The sequence below is a fragment of the Microcaecilia unicolor genome, chromosome 3 (assembly GCF_901765095.1).
Source record: "Microcaecilia unicolor chromosome 3, aMicUni1.1, whole genome shotgun sequence".
Classification (NCBI taxonomy): Eukaryota; Metazoa; Chordata; class Amphibia; order Gymnophiona; family Siphonopidae; genus Microcaecilia; species Microcaecilia unicolor.
In genome coordinates, this window is record NC_044033.1 from 202,910,185 (window position 1) to 202,925,930 (window position 15,746).

At 47.0% G+C, this 15,746-nt stretch overlaps 1 protein-coding gene across 1 annotated transcript in view; it reads right to left on the reverse strand.

Moving 5' to 3' along the window:
• MCOLN1 (mucolipin 1) overlaps positions 1-15,746 on the reverse strand; it is a 58,174-nt gene that overhangs the window by 24,322 nt on the left and 18,106 nt on the right. The window contains exons 2-5 of the mRNA XM_030194717.1: positions 11,695-11,906; positions 10,654-10,821; positions 4,514-4,670; positions 2,829-2,922 (exon numbers count right to left, since the gene is read on the reverse strand). Coding sequence (XP_030050577.1) covers positions 2,829-2,922; positions 4,514-4,670; positions 10,654-10,821; positions 11,695-11,906 — 631 coding nt within the window. The remainder of the gene's footprint in view (positions 1-2,828; positions 2,923-4,513; positions 4,671-10,653; positions 10,822-11,694; positions 11,907-15,746) is intronic.

Consider the following 15,746-nt stretch of genomic DNA (forward strand, 5'->3'; position numbering starts at 1 on the left):
GACAGGGTTTCGGATAGGTAGGGGAACGCGGCAGGGTTGCCCCTTGTCCCCACTCCTGTTTGACTTAACGTTAGAACCACTACTACGCCTTCTAAATTCTGACCCCAGAATCAGTGGAGTGCAACTGGGGGAGCAGGAGGTCCGTGCTTTGGCTTATGCCGACGACGTCCTCCTGGTGCTGACCAACCCACGGGAGTCATTTGAGGCAGCCTTGTCACTGATAAAGGAGTATGGGCTGCTGTCGGGATTTGACCTTAACCTCTCTAAATCCTGTGCGATGCCCATGAATACGGGTACCGAACCATATTGGCAAGGGGAGGCCCCTCTTAGGTGGGAGACAACAAAAATGAGATACCTGGGGGTGTACATTCCTAGGGATAGGTCCACCATGTATAGAGATAATATAGTCCCATTGATAGAGATGACTAAAAGCAAACTGATGATGTGGAAGGAGCTGCCACTTACTATTTGGGGTAGAATAGCACTATTCAATATGGTGGTTGCTCCCAGGTGGCTATATGTTTTTCAACAATTACCACTCTTTTTGAAGCACAAAGATGATAAGCAGTTACAGCGTTTAATACAAACATACCTGTGGCAGGGGAAGAAACCCAGAATACCGTATAACCAGATAACGGCACCAAGGGAAGGGGGTGGTATGGGGCTTTTAAGTATCAAATTTTTGGCGATTGCGAGTTCCATGCGACATATAAATGATTGGTATCGGGGGACATCCGATTTCTCCGTCACGTCGGTGGAGACCTCGGTGTTTCCAGATATACATTTCAGTCATTTGCTCCACTCCGGTGCCCCGCTGCCTGCTGCAGCATTTCAGAGGCACCCATTATTAAAATCTCTCAGGGACACTTGGAGGTGGGTGGGTAGGCGTTATCATTTCTCCCCCCGCATATCCCCTTGGCTGTCAATATGTGATAACCCAGCATTTCCCCCAGGTCAGGGGGTCAGTACATTTAGTAATTGGGCAAAAAAGGGGATCATATATTTGGCACATATAGTTACAGAAGAGGGACGAATTCATGAGTATTCAGAGCTCCAATCCAGGTATGGGATTCCCCCGACACATCGCTTTGCATATTGTCAGTTGAGACATTATGTAGCCTCACTAGAGTGGACAGATCTTACGGAGGATGTGGTGGAGGTTCTCTCAGAAGAATTTACCCTGGGAGCACAGCTCTCGGTGCCGTTGAAATTTCATCACCAACAACTCAAAGACACCACAGCAGAGTTAGATTTCCGGCGGCTAGCACGAGAGTGGTCAAGGGATCTAGGCTGTACACTCACTGAGGAGGAATGTAGGTCATATCTGAAATCTATTTACAAACAGCGGCTTTCCATTCCGCAGAGGGAGCGGCTATATAGGTGGCTGCTTAGAACGCATATATCTCCGCAGAGAGCACAGAAGGCGGAGTTTACTGCAGCAGATACATGCCCAAAATGTAATCAGAATGCGGCATCTCTAGGCCACATGTTCTGGAGTTGTCCTTATGTGGATCGGTTCTGGAAGCAAGTTATAAAGGGGATAGACCAACTATGGTATTGTACCCTTGTGTGGGAACCTTTAATTTTATTTAATATCTTTAAGTACACTGCAGACCCCCCAGAAGGTTTCAAGGCATTTGCAAAGGTAGCAATCTATTTTGGAATAACTACCATATTGCAATTCTGGAGAGCGCAGGAGGCACCCCCACTGCAGATATGGCGCTCACAGTTAGTGAAGCAAATGAGAATAGATAGGTGTTGGGTACCTGATTTGGAAAGCCCAGTGGGCCTCAGGTTTAGGGCGCAGTGGGAGCCACTTTGGGTCACACTCACACCTAAAGTGCGTAGTTTGCTGCTGAGTTTCTGACCCTTCCTAGATGCTCTTTTGATCTGTCATTAGGCGGGGAACTTGTTGATAGGGATGTTATTGTGTATTTCTCTCCGATAAATAGGACCTCTGGTTCAAACTATGCCACTTTGACTGTCCTTTAGGTATATGGGATGCTGTGACAGGACCACTGCATTTGTTACTGGTGAGAGACCTGAACAATACATCATGCTGAAGTTGCAGGGACCAGGGGGGGACTGGGTAGAGGGTGGGAAGGGGGGGATAGGAGGATAGGCTCTGGTAGGGAGGGAGGGAGGGGGAGAAAATATAAAAGATGTATTGTAATTTCTTGTATTGAGCATAAGGTGTTAGATGACAACCTTTGGTATGTAATTTCTTTGGCAAGTATTTGTTCAATTGTCAATCTTTACTAATAAAAATGATTTAAACATAAAAGACATTAGTCTTCAGGTGTCAACTGCTGTGCCAAGGTTATACAGCAGCAACAAGTCCTAGAGGCCTGAGTGTGTGCAGGTCCCTGGAGCACTTTTAGTGGGTGCACATTTGTGGATAGGGGGTTTGGGGGGGGAGGGGGCTCAGCACCCACAGTAAGGGAGCAATGCATGTGGGAGCTGTTTCTGAAGTCCACCACACTGACCCCTAGGGTGCCCAGTTGGTATCCTGGCATGTAAGTGCACTACAAATGCTGGCTCCTCCCACGACCAAATGCCTTGGATGTCGCCGGGTTGGAGATGGCCGACATTTTTTTCCATTATCGCTGAAAAACAAAACCGGCCATCTCAAACCCAGTGACATCCAAGGCATTTGGCCGGTCTAAACTGTATTATCGAAAAAAAAAAAGATGGCCGGCCATCTTTTTGATAATACGGTTCCAGCCAGCTGTTGCGCCACCGCCAAAATAGATCGCCGGCGATCTATTTCGCCGGCGACGTTCGATTATTCCCCTCTGCATTAACTAAAACTCAAATATTTTGCTTACTTGTGAAACTTGAGCGTCAAAATCTTGTAATCCTTGTAGGCATTATCATCCGTGAATGGGGGAATCAGCTCCATCGGATCCACCCCTACACAGTCTGTGGAAACAGAGCAACACCTTATTTACATAAAAACAAAAATGACGGCACATAAAGACCATATGGTCTATCCAGTCTGCCCATTCATGTCATCTACTCTCCCTATCACTCCCTTACAGATCCTATGGACTTGTCCCAAGCTCTCTTGAATTCAGACAGTGTTTTGTCTCCATCTGAGTCTATCAGTTTTTACCTTCATCCTATGCCCCCTCGTTCCAGAGCTTCCTTTCCATTGAGATTCACCTCCTGTGCATTTATGCCATGTAGGTATTTAAATGTTTCTATCATATCTCCCCTTTCCTGCCTTTCTTCCAAAGTATACATATTGAGATCTATAACAAAGATCACTAACCATTTCACAAGCCACCCTCTGAACCAACTCCATCCTGTTCACTTCTTTTGAAGGTTTGATCTCCAGAATTGTAAACGATATTCTAATGAGGTCCCACCAGAGTCTTATACAGGGGCATCATCACCTCCTTTTTCCTACTGGCCATTCCTCTCCCTATGCACCCAAGCATCCTTCTAGCTTTCGCAGTTGCCTTTTCTACCTGTTTAGCCATCTTAAGATCATCGCGTACAATCACACCCGTTTCAAGTTTATTAGTAACTTACTATCCGCCTAATGGGATATTCCATCTAGGCAGCGTACAGACTAAAAGCAGGCTAGGTAAACAGATTACGAAGTAAAGGAAAGAAAGGGAGAAATCCAATGTATGACAGGAAAGGAGGGGGGGGGAGGTAAAAAACCTTAGGTACTCTGCTCTTGTATCAGGACTCCCAGGGACTCAACCAATTCCTCAAAGTAATACAAAAAGAAATATTTACAGAATCGTGGAAAAGGCATCTCGGAAATGCTTTAAGATCTGATCTGAAAAGCATCCAGGGAGGTACACTGTCACACAAAAGTTCTTCACTCCCTAAACTGTACCATTCCCTCGGGTTTTTGCAGCCCAAACATTTTTTAGCATTAAATCTTAGCTGCCAAATTCCAGACCATTCCTCTAGCTTTGCTAGGTCTTTCCTCATGTTATCCATATCATCAGAGGTGTTTACCCTATTGCAGATTTTGGTATCATCCGCAAAAGAGGCAAACCTTACCAGACAGCCCTTCAGCAATATCGCTTACAAAAGGCCCAAGAACCGAACCTTGCGGTACACCACTAGTAACATCCTTTTCCTCAGAATGAGCTCCATTTACCACTAACCTCTGTCTTCTCCCACTCAACCAGTTCGAAATCCAGTCAGTCTCTTTAGGGCCCATAACGAAGGTGCTCAGTTTGTTTATTAGTCGTCTATGCAAACCCGTGTCAAAGGCTTTGCTAAAATCTAAATACACCACATCTAGCGCTCTCCCTTGATCCAACTCTCTGGTCACCCAAAGAAATCAGTTAGATTTGTCTAATAAGACCTGCCTCACGTGAAACCATTCCGCCTTGGGTCCTGTGTATCAAATAAAGGTGAACTATGAACGATTATTAACACTGTGATATCACAATGGAAGTTATCTGAATGGTGCTGCCACCGTATACACAACAGAAAAGCATTTGTCCTTCCTTATCAAATGCCACCGCTGTGGCGACCCACTCACCTTCGATGACCTCAGGATCGATGTTAAAGGTGTCATTTGCCGGGTCAATACTCCCCTTCCGGTAGTAGCGCTGGCACAACACCAGGGCCGATTGGTTCTTGCCCTGCGCGTGCACATAGGCGTATCGTCCTATCGTCTCGTTGGGAAGTGCCAAGTACTGCAGTGGAAGATAGAGAAAGAGAGAGAAATTCAGCAAGAGGTTGGGGGTGCAGGGCATGTGTGCGAGACAGGTTAATTCTGTTCAGAACATGCTGGAGAAGTGTCACATCCAATAATCCAGGCTAAGCATGAAGGTCAATGTTACAGAATCACAGGAAGAGAATTGAGAGAGGCGTGTACAGAGAAGCACTACCATTAGGAAAGATTACAATAAAGCCACATCATCCCTGTGGAGGACACCAGCGAGAACCCACCCTGAGTAAATGTATTCATACCTGTTCTTTTCCTTGAATCCAGCTAGATTGGCCACACAAATGGGTTGTGGCCTGCTACCAGCAGATTGGGGGGTGGGGGGTACAGAAACCTAACTCTTCTAGTGGTATCACTGGCATAAGGGCTGGTGCAGACTTGAACTCAGTATGCCAATGCCACAGCAGTTCAGGGCAACCAAAAAATGTATTAAAATTTTTTTTTAACATCGCTTAGAAACTTCTGCAGAACCTCTTAAAACCAATGTCCCAACAAAACTATTTACATTACACTCTCAAACTGAAGAGAGAGAGCTAACAAGGCCAGAAACACCCCCTGATGCCATGGTCTTCAAGGGCTGAACCTGGACTGGTGTAGCAGAATTAAAGGAAAGGAAAGTAAGAGGTATGAATATACTTCACCTTCCTCCTGCTAGACCAGTCCACAGAAATGAGATGTATAAAATCAATACCTCAAGGGGCAGGGGGAAGACCAGGTCCCCTGAATCACAGCTCTGCCAACGGATGCCTTGTCCCTGGCTAGAACATCAATCTTGTAATGCTTGCAAAGGGAATGGAGCGATGACCAAGTCACAGCCCTAAAAGTGTCCTCTGGGGTTGCTGCCCAGGTCTCAGCCTAGGAGATTTCCTGTACCCAGGGGTCCTTACCCAGGGGACCACCTCCAGAGTTGCTGCTATGGACCCGAACACTGGAGGTAATCCCACACCGGAAGAGCCTGTTGGGCAGAAATAACTCTTTTGGAACTGCAACTTGAGCATCCACTCCTTTAGAAAATCACAGCTCCTAGTTTTGTGTCAAAACATACACCCAGGTACTCCAGCACCTGCAAAGGCACCAACCGATCCCTGGCAAAGTTTACCAGCCACTCCAGACAGATTACCGTCTCTGTCGCTGACCTGGAATCTGCTTCCCAATCAGCCTGGACTCCCTGTCTGCGGAGATGAACTACCTCCACCATGACTTCGGAAAAGGTACTGGAGGCAGTAGCCAGGCCAAACGGCATCGCCCTGAACTGAAATGCTTGCCGAGGACACAGAACCGAAGGGAGCGCCTGTGTGCCTCCCTGATCGCAATGTGAAGATAGGCTTCGGTCAGGTCCAGAGAGGCTGGAAAATCTCAGAGTCAGACTGAGGCCATCACTGACCATAGAGTCCATGAAGAAGCGTGAAACCCTGCAGGGAACTCTTTCAGGTCCAAAGTAGGTCAGAATGATCCACCCTTTTTGGGAACAACAAAGTAAACTGAATATCAGCTGAGATCTTGCTCCTGAGCAGGAGCCTGCTCTACCGCTCCCAGGCAAAGCAACCCCTGGAGCGTGACCTCTACAGCTTCCCTGAGAGGGGAAAACACTATAAAGCTGTCTGAAGCAGGACGAACCCACTCCAGGATGTATCCCTTCTGAATCACTTCGAGGCTCCACTGGTTCGAGGCAATGAGGGCCCACTCGTGGTGAAAGTGGCAAAGTCTGCCACCCACCTGCACCTCCGAGGGGCCCAGTTGACCATCATTGGGAGTGCCTGCCCCACCGGCAGTGCCTCCAACCCCGGGAACGTGACCTAATACCTCTGAATCGCCTAGCTGTTTTAGGGTGGTCCTCCGGGAGCCTGTTCCCAAGGTTTTTCACCAGGTTCTCTAAATCCTCTCCGAACAACATATGGCCCCTAAAGGGAAATTTGCTCAGATGAGTTTTAGAGGGCAGGTCAGCTGACCAATGGCGAAGCCATAACCACCTGCGCGCTACAATGACCGATGCCATCGCTCGTGAGCTAATGCGGACTAGGTCATATAGCGTGTCTGCCAGAAAGGTAGCCCCAGATTCCAAACGGGCCACCTCTGAAGACTTTGGTAGCCGCTGGATCCATCTCAGCAGAGCCCGGGCCACATAGCCCCCACACACGGAGGCCTGAAGTCCTACCGCTGAAGCCGAGAACGTTTGATTGAGCTGGTGCTCCACCTTCCGCTCATGGATGTCCTTCAAGACATACCTAGCTTCTACAGGTATCGTGGCCTTCTTTGTCACTGCCGTGATTAAGTCATCCACTTCAGGCAAACGGAAGAACTTATCCAAGTCCTCTCGGGGCAGAGGGTAAAGCTTATCTAACACCTTAGTCTCCTTCAGGATTCCTGCAGGGGCCTCCCATTCTGCTAACATCATCTGGGACAGGGCCCTATGAAGTGGGAAGGTTTTGGGGGGTTTCCGGAATGCTTGTAGGAAAGGGTGCCCAACTGTCACCTTTGACTGGGGCGCCTCTGAGATGCGCAGGGTTGCGGTAACTGAGTCTATGAGGCGGTTAAGTTCCTCCCTCCGAAACAGCCGCACCACCTGGGAGTCCTCTTCCTCCTCTGGGGAGAGGTCTCCCTCTCCTAGGGAACCTTCCTCCTCACCCGAATCCTCCAAAAGGTCCTCCTCCCTGTGCCATGAGCCAGACCAAGTGCTCCAATTAGCCACTGTGGAGACACTGAGCAGTCTTGGCCGCTTGGCAAGATACCTCTGGGCCCCTGAGGGCCCTGCAGCCCCCATAAATTTTGTTCCCATAGCCGGGCGCTCACCCCCCGGGCGCACGCAGTGTTGTATTGCCTGCAGTAACTGTGGCCCTGGGATCCCTGGGGCACCCTCCTGGGGCTCCCCTGAGCTCAAAGCACTGGCTGCTGGGGAGTGGGTACTTGCCAGGACCTTTGTCACTTGGCTGCCTTGCTCCTCATTCTGACCCTGCATTTGATGGGACGGGGACAAAAAGGCTGCTGCAGCCACCATCGGGGGTGTCTGGGAAGTCACAGGTTCCCGGCGAAACTCTGGTGCACGCTCCCCAGAGCCACTCAGGATCGTTTCTAGTCCAGTCCTAATGCATTTGGGGCAGAAGGAATTGGCAGCGCTGCTCCGCCACCGGTTTCCACAGGTCCCACAATGCCGAGCCCTGGGCATCCCCACAGTCACACACCCACCTCTCCACGAGACCCAATCCTCTAGCTACTGGCAGACTGGAACCGCAGCTCTCAATCCCCAGTCAATGCCTGTGAGCCAGGGAACTGTGCTCAGCTGACCTTCTCTCTATTTGTTTTTTTTACAAACTATTTCCCTGGCAAAGTACCAGATAAAGAACATCCAGCAAAACTGCTCTACTACCCCCCTTTTTTTTGTAGCCAAGATCTGCAGCTGTACTGGGGGGTGGGGAGGCACACACACCTACCCCCCTGCTGGTAAAGGTCCTGCAAGGTACACTGCCAAGTAGCCTCACTAAGCACAAGCCCTTGAGCTAGGCTCAGAGATCTGGAGGGGGAAAAAAACAACCTCACTACAAGTTCAACTGCCTGAAGAATGAGGCCCACATCAACCTGCTGCACAACAAGCCCAACCTACACCATGTGCTGGAGGAAAAGACTAGAGAGTTTGAGCAGGCTGCAACAACTCTTATACCAGTGACTTCACTGGAAAAAGTCTGTTTCCCTACTGCCATCTGTTGGCTGGAGGACCCAAACCATTCATGGACAGATCTAGCAGGATGGAAAGGAAGGTAGAAACGCAAGCGTTTTGGGGGGCAGATCATAGGCGGCCGGTATAAGAGGCTTGGGGAGGCTTAGCCACAAGCCCCAAGCATCTCTCTCTCACCGCCCCCCCCCCCCCCCGATGCAGCATCCATCCCTCTCACTCCCTCCCTGTGGTCGGTCCCTTTAATTTGATTTAGATCGTCATCGCTGCCAGTAGCGGCACTGGTACGCCAACATCGTACTACAGCTGAGCTTGCTTCGGGGCTTTGCCTGACGCTGACGGCATGACGTGCCCCGCCTCCTCTGATCAGCCTTCCTTATGATACGTCCAGCCCTCGCGGAAGCAGGAAGGCTGGTCAGAGGAGGCGGGGCACGTCATGCCGTCAGCGTCAGGCGAAGCCCCGAAGCAAGCTGTAGGGGATTGGCAGAATCGGCAGCAGCTTCCACAGGGCAGTGCCTGGTGATGTACGTGGCTTCTATTTGCTGTTTCTGTCAGTGCCAACTGAGAAGGAGGGTGTTTGAGGTAAAAAAGAGACCCAGGGAGTGACAGAAGATAATAGTAGGGGTGGGGGGAGAGTGCACTGATGCTAGTCCTTGGTTGATGGTGAGGAGACAGAGTGCAATAGTGGGAGGATAGCACAGAGGGCAACAAATGTAATAAATAATAATAATAATAATACTGGATGTTAGGAGGGGATTGTGCACAGAGAGCAGTGCCTAATGGAGGTGGGTGGAGAGTGCACAAAGGGTGAGGGGGAGAGACAGAGGGACAGTGCTGGATGGTGGTGGGAGGAGACAGAGCAATGATGGAGAGTGCACAGAGGGCAACGGTGGTGGGGGAGAGCGGATGGTAGGGGCACAGTGATCAAGGGTGAACCAAATGGTTGTGGGGTACAGCGGCAGAGGGTGATGTTGGATGGTGGGGATATAATTTTATTTTATCATATCATTATTGAACATTACATTTTTTCCTACTCTCACTTGTATATTATGTATTATCATTTTATTTACCCTACTTACCTGCTATTCTTGTACATTAATTGTAACAATATGCTGAACCTCTTACTCTGTTAATAGTGATGTCATTGCTATATAATGTAAGGTTCTGAGTGTGTTTTTGCACAAATTTGTGCATAGTGTTTTCCAGTTGAGCAATTGTGGTTAGTATGTGCTTTGAGTAACCACTTTATTCTTTGACATGATACATATCTAATATCTAAATTTAATAAAAGGTATTAATTGTGACTTATTTTTTTTCTATGTGTTGTCAGACAATTATGGATATAAGCTCCGCCCCTGGCTCCACCCCTAACCCCACCCCCTTTAGCCTCCCCAAACAGTTGGGCCACCGACCGCCTATGGGGCAGATCCACACTATCTGAGGAGCGGGGGGGGGGGGGGGGGGGGGGGGGGGGGGGAGGGTGATGCACCGGGGTGGTAGCTGACCTAGGAACATCACCAGTCCTTGCAGAACATTGTTCAGTTTAAGAGAGAATTAAAAACCCATATGTTCATTCACACATATGGGTCATTAGTTTAATACTGTATTGTACATTTTTAAGTTGTAGTAAGGTATGGTTTGCTATTAGTTTTTATATTATGTATTTTGTTTGTATTATTGTATTTTACTTTCTATGTAATTTTGTTCCCCACTTAGAATGACTCAGATATAGTGGGCTAGAAATAAAGTTTTATTATTATTATCTCCTATCTGCTATTCACATTGAGGGTAATTTTATTAGGGCATTTTCACAAGTATATGATATGTGTGTAAACTGTCTACCCCCCCCCCCCCCCAACCTATTTAAAAGTATATGCAAGGAGCAGAATGTGTGCTTTTATGCAACCCGGGGGCAGGTTTGGGGCAGGCATAATCAAGACGTACCTATATTTTACAAAAAACGTGCAAATATTTATGCCTACTTCGATGCAGGCGTCAAAGTCTGTGGCTTCACTTTAGTCATGATTTCTGCAGGGTTTGTGTTGATATTTTGTAAAGGCACCTGTGCGTCTTCGTAGAATAAGCTACCCTCCCAATCGAGGCAACTGGTTATAACATTACCCTCAATGTGTCCTTCAGTAATCACTTAATCTCAGACTCATCTAGTAAGCTGTTCGGGACAGGGACACTACAACCACATTGCCTCATCTGGCACTATGTATCTGTTGTTGGAGCATGAGCAATCTATTTCTCTTTCTCAGGATTGTCTTTGTCTATTGCTCACCTGATCCACAGCATAATTAATGTAGTCATAAAAATCACTTTGGGTGTATACGGCATATGTGTCATCAGACCCATCGGAGTAATCTTTTAGAAAGAGATGTCGGAAGGCCACCGTGTTTTCTTCTTTGAACGTCACAACCATCTGGTTACTGAGCCCAAAGAGTATGAGCTGTGGAGAGAGAAGGGAGGGAGAGGTGGGTCGGTCACACATCTGGGATTTGAAACTTGGAGGAGACGTGGGAGAACTTATCTGCCATCTAATTTCCATTGGCTTCCCATTTCCCACAGGATTTCTTTCAACTCTTGTCCATAAAAGTTATTACTTAGGTATGCCACTCTCTCGTCGACTGATACCTTAGTTTTCTCCACAGAATTAAGGTCATCCCAAAACAATCACTTAACTGTTCCTTTTGTCACATTCATTGGGACATTTTGCAATTCTATCTTTGGCGTAGACGGACACTCCATCTGGGATACCTTACTCTCTTCCCTTCAACTAGGAACATCTGTCCAGGAATTCAAGAAGGGTCTTAAAACATTCCTCCTCTTGAATGCTTTTCACTTGGAGGGGGAGGATGAGGGGGCATCTAAGGAATACACAGCTGCTGTTCTTTTTCTCTTTCCTAATTTTTAATTTGTAGTTTGCCATTTCTTTCTTCTCTCTCTGTCATGGATGGTATGTCAAGTATTGAATAAACTACAACTCGGAAGCCAGCTTGTGATGCACTTTGAGCTCAGATTTCGAAAACGCAAGTTATCAAATCAAATTTAATCCTACCCAAACTACGTTCTTCCCATCCTCCTTACAAAAACTCCATTCTCCTATACTCAACTCCATTTTCCTATACTCTCCCACCCTATTTCCAATACACACTCTTCTATCCACTGATCATCACAGTCTTGGCTCATCCTTCCTGGTGCTTGTCTCGCCCTCTCAAGTTTCCACGATTCACTGGAACATATACAATCCTAGCACCACCCACCCAATCTCCTACTTTCTCCATCAGAAAGTCTCCCATCCTATAGGGTCACCAGGGCTTACCTGAATGGTGACTATAAGAATCTTGATGACCTGCAGAACCAGCTTGTAGGGCTTCCTGCCCTTGGCCCGAAATTTATCGCAGGGGCTCATGAAGAAATACTTCAGTCTCCTGCGAAGAACTTCCTCCTGAGGGTTCTGGAGTCCTCGCCCCACGTGGTAATCTCCATCCTGAGATCCATAACTGTTCACCGAGGTAAGCAGCCGTTCCTTTTCTGCAAGAACATGAGGGCACACACCCCCACCCTGTTAATGCATTCAGTCTCACTTATGACCCCAGGAAGGAGAAATTAGGTATTACCTGCTAATTTTCTTTCCTTTAGTCCCTCCAGACCAGTCCAGAACCCAAGTGTTTCTGGACTAGTCTGGAAGGACGTTAAAGAATAATGCCAACTTGCCCAGCTAGGCTGCAATTACACTGAGGTGCTCTAGTAACGTGAAAACAAAAGAGCAGACCATTGGATCCTCAGAAGCTTAGTGGAGATTGGGTGGCAGAGCCGGTGGTGGGGGCGGGGCTGGTGGTTGGGAGGGAGGGCTTGTGCTGGGCAGACTTCTACGGTCTGTGCCGTGAAAATGGCAGACACTAATCAAGCTTTATGTTTCTCAGTCCCAGCTAATATTTGTTCTCACCACTCCATCTTCACTCTTCAATTTTCTCACAAACCATTTCTAAACAAATTACCTCTTGCCTTAGTAGTGCTAATTGTCCAACAATGATTTATGGCAATTAAAACAGCACTAAATTCTTCACAGGTTTCGATTCATTTTATAAACTTCTTATAAGTACTTATCTTAAGTATGTTCGGACTGGGGGCTCAAAAATGTCCGACATGCATGTTTTGCCTCCCGGCTGTTTCAAGGATTTCCCCTACAAAACATTGAACAAACCCCATCTCAATCATATTACGTGAGTTATATTTCATTTTACTACCCACCCATAATACATACTTTAGTATCTACAACTTTATCCTTACCCTTATGCCGTTCTAGCGCCAGCTCGACATATTTATTAAAGGAACTACTCCAAGTCAAGATGGCGACGGCATCTAAATCCCTATTATTTAATTACTGACGTATCCAGAACCCCCGGCTCCTATTGGGCAGGCTAAACCCCACTCAAATTACATTAAAGAACCCCACTCCAATTCAGCATTCAACCCATGCGGACTCACTGTGTTAAGATAGAAAATATACCACTGCTCTCGATAGTTTAATATTCTTTTCACTAATCCCCCCTCAGTACCCTGATCTATCTGCTCAAGAACTCTCCAGCACATATCTTCTACCTTATGATTTTTTCCCCCCAATGCTCAACTAAGGGGGCCTGTAGGTTCGCCGTCACAATCCGGCTACTTCTACCTATATAGATCAGGTCACATGGGCACGTTATACAATAAATGATATTCTTAAGAATATCATTTATTATTGCATTTGTATCCCACATTTTCCCACCTCTTGCAGGCTCAATGTGGCTACAATATAATATGATTAAGGAGTTGGTTAGAAATTAGACAATTAGTGTTACAGAAAGATTTTGGGTCACTTGGTAAAGATATACATGGTAAAGACATACAGTGGGGGAAATAAGTATTTGATCCCTTGCTGATTTTGTAAGTTTGCCCACTGACAAAGACATGAGCAGCCCATAATTGAAGGGTAGGTTATTGGTAACAGTGAGAGATAGCACATCACAAATTAAATCCCGGAAAATCACATTGGGAAAGTATATGAATTATTTGCATTCTGCAGAGGGAAATAAGTATTTAATCCCTCTGGCAAACAAGACCTAATACTTGGTGGCAAAACCCTTGTTGGCAAGCACAGCGGTCAGACGTCTTCTGTAGTTGATGATGAGGTTTGCACACATGTCAGGAGGAATTTTGGTCCACTCCTCTTTGCAGATCATCTCTAAATCATTAAGAGTTCTGGGCTGTCGCTTGGCAACTCGCAGCTTCAGCTCCCTCCATAAGTTTTCAATGGGATTAAGGTCTGGTGACTGGCTAGGCCACTCCATGACCCTAATGTGCTTCTCCTGAGCCACTCCTTTGTTGCCTTGGCTGTATGTTTTGGGTCATTGTCGTGCTGGAAGACCCAGCCACGACCCATTTTTAAGGCCCTGGCGGAGGGAAGGAGGTTGTCACTCAGAATTGTACGGTACATGGCCCCATCCATTCTCCCATTGATGCGGTGAAGTAATCCTGTGCCCTTAGCAGAGAAACACCCCCAAAACATAACATTTCCACCTCCATGCTTGACAGTGGGGGACGGTGTTCTTTGGGTCATAGGCAGCATTTCTCTTCCTCCAAACACGGCGAGTTGAGTTCATGCCAAAGAGCTCAATTTTTGTCTCATCTGACCACAGCACCTTCTCCCAATCACTCTCGGCATCATCCAGGTGTTCACTGGCAAACTTCAGACGGGCCGTCACATGTGCCTTCCGGAGCAGGGGGACCTTGCGGGCACTGCAGGATTGCAATCCGTTATGTCGTAATGTGTTACCAATGGTTTTCGTGGTGACAGTGGTCCCAGCTGCCTTGAGATCATTGACAAGTTCCCCCCTGTAGTTGTAGGCTGATTTCTAACCTTCCTCATGATCAAGGATACCCCACGAGGTGAGATTTTGCGTGGAGCCCCAGATCTTTGTCGATTGACAGTCATTTTGTACTTCTTCCATTTTCTTACTATGGCACCAACAGTTGTCTCCTTCTCGCCCAGCGTCTTACTGATGGTTTTGTAGCCCATTCCAGCCTTGTGCAGGTGATGATCTTGTCCCTGACATCCTTAGACAGCTCCTTGCTCTTGGCCATTTTGTAGAGGTTAGAGTCTGACTGATTCACTGAGTCTGTGGACAGGTGTCTTTCATACAGGTGACCATTGCCGACAGCTGTCTGTCATGCAGGTAACGAGTTGATTTGGAGCATCTACCTGGTCTGTAGGGGCCAGATCTCTTACTGGTTGGTGGGGGATCAAATACTTATTTCCCTCTGCAGAATGCAAATAAATTCATAAACTTTCCACAATGTGATTTTCCGGATTTAATTTGTGATGTGCTATCTCTCACTGTTACCAATAACCTACCCTTCAATTATGGACTGCTCATGTCTTTGTCAGTGGGCAAACTTACAAAATCAGCAAGGGATCAAATACTTATTTCCCCCACTGTACATGGTAGAAATATTAACAAGCAGATAATGTAGTACAATTTTAAGTGTATATAGAGGTAGAAATATAACTCGCAGATAATATAAGACAATTCTGAATGTCTGTGGAGGAGTTGTGTACATTCACGTTTGTTGGTCTTTGTGGTATGCCTTATCGAAGAGATGGGTCTTCAGTAGTTTACGGAAGTTAGTTAATTCGTAGATCGTTTTTAAATTGCGCGGCAGTGCGTTCCATAACTGTGTGCTCAGGTAAGAGAAGTTTGACGCATGAGTTAATTTGTATTTTAGGCCTTTGCAGCTGGGGAAGTGGAGGTTGAGGAATGTGTGGGATGATCTTTTAGCATTCCTGGGTGGTAGGTCTACCAGGCCTGACATGTAGGCTGGGGCATCTCCGTGAATGATTTTGTGAACTAGGGAGCATATCTTGAATGTGATGCGTTCTTTAAGTGGGAGCCAGTGTAGCTTTTCTCGTAGGGGTTTAGCACTTTCATATTTTGTTGTATCAAGTACCAGTGTGACCTGATCTATATAGGTAGAAGTAGCCGGCCCATTCGGGTGCGGTTGACAGAACATAAATTGCGGATTGTGACGGCGAACCTTCAGGACCCCTTAGTTGAGCACTGGGGGGAAAAAAATCATAAGGTAGAAGATATGCGCTGGAGAGTTCTTGAACAGATAGATCAGGGTACTGAGGGGGATCAGTGAAAAGAATATTAAACTATCGAGAGCAGTGGTATATTTTCTATTTTAACACAGTGAGTCCGCATGGGTTGAATGCTGAATTGGAGTGGGGTTCTTTAATGTAATTTGAGTGGGGTTTAGCCTGCCCAATAGGAGCCGGGGGTTCTGGATACGTCAGTAATTAAATAATAGGGATTTAGATGCCGTCGCCAT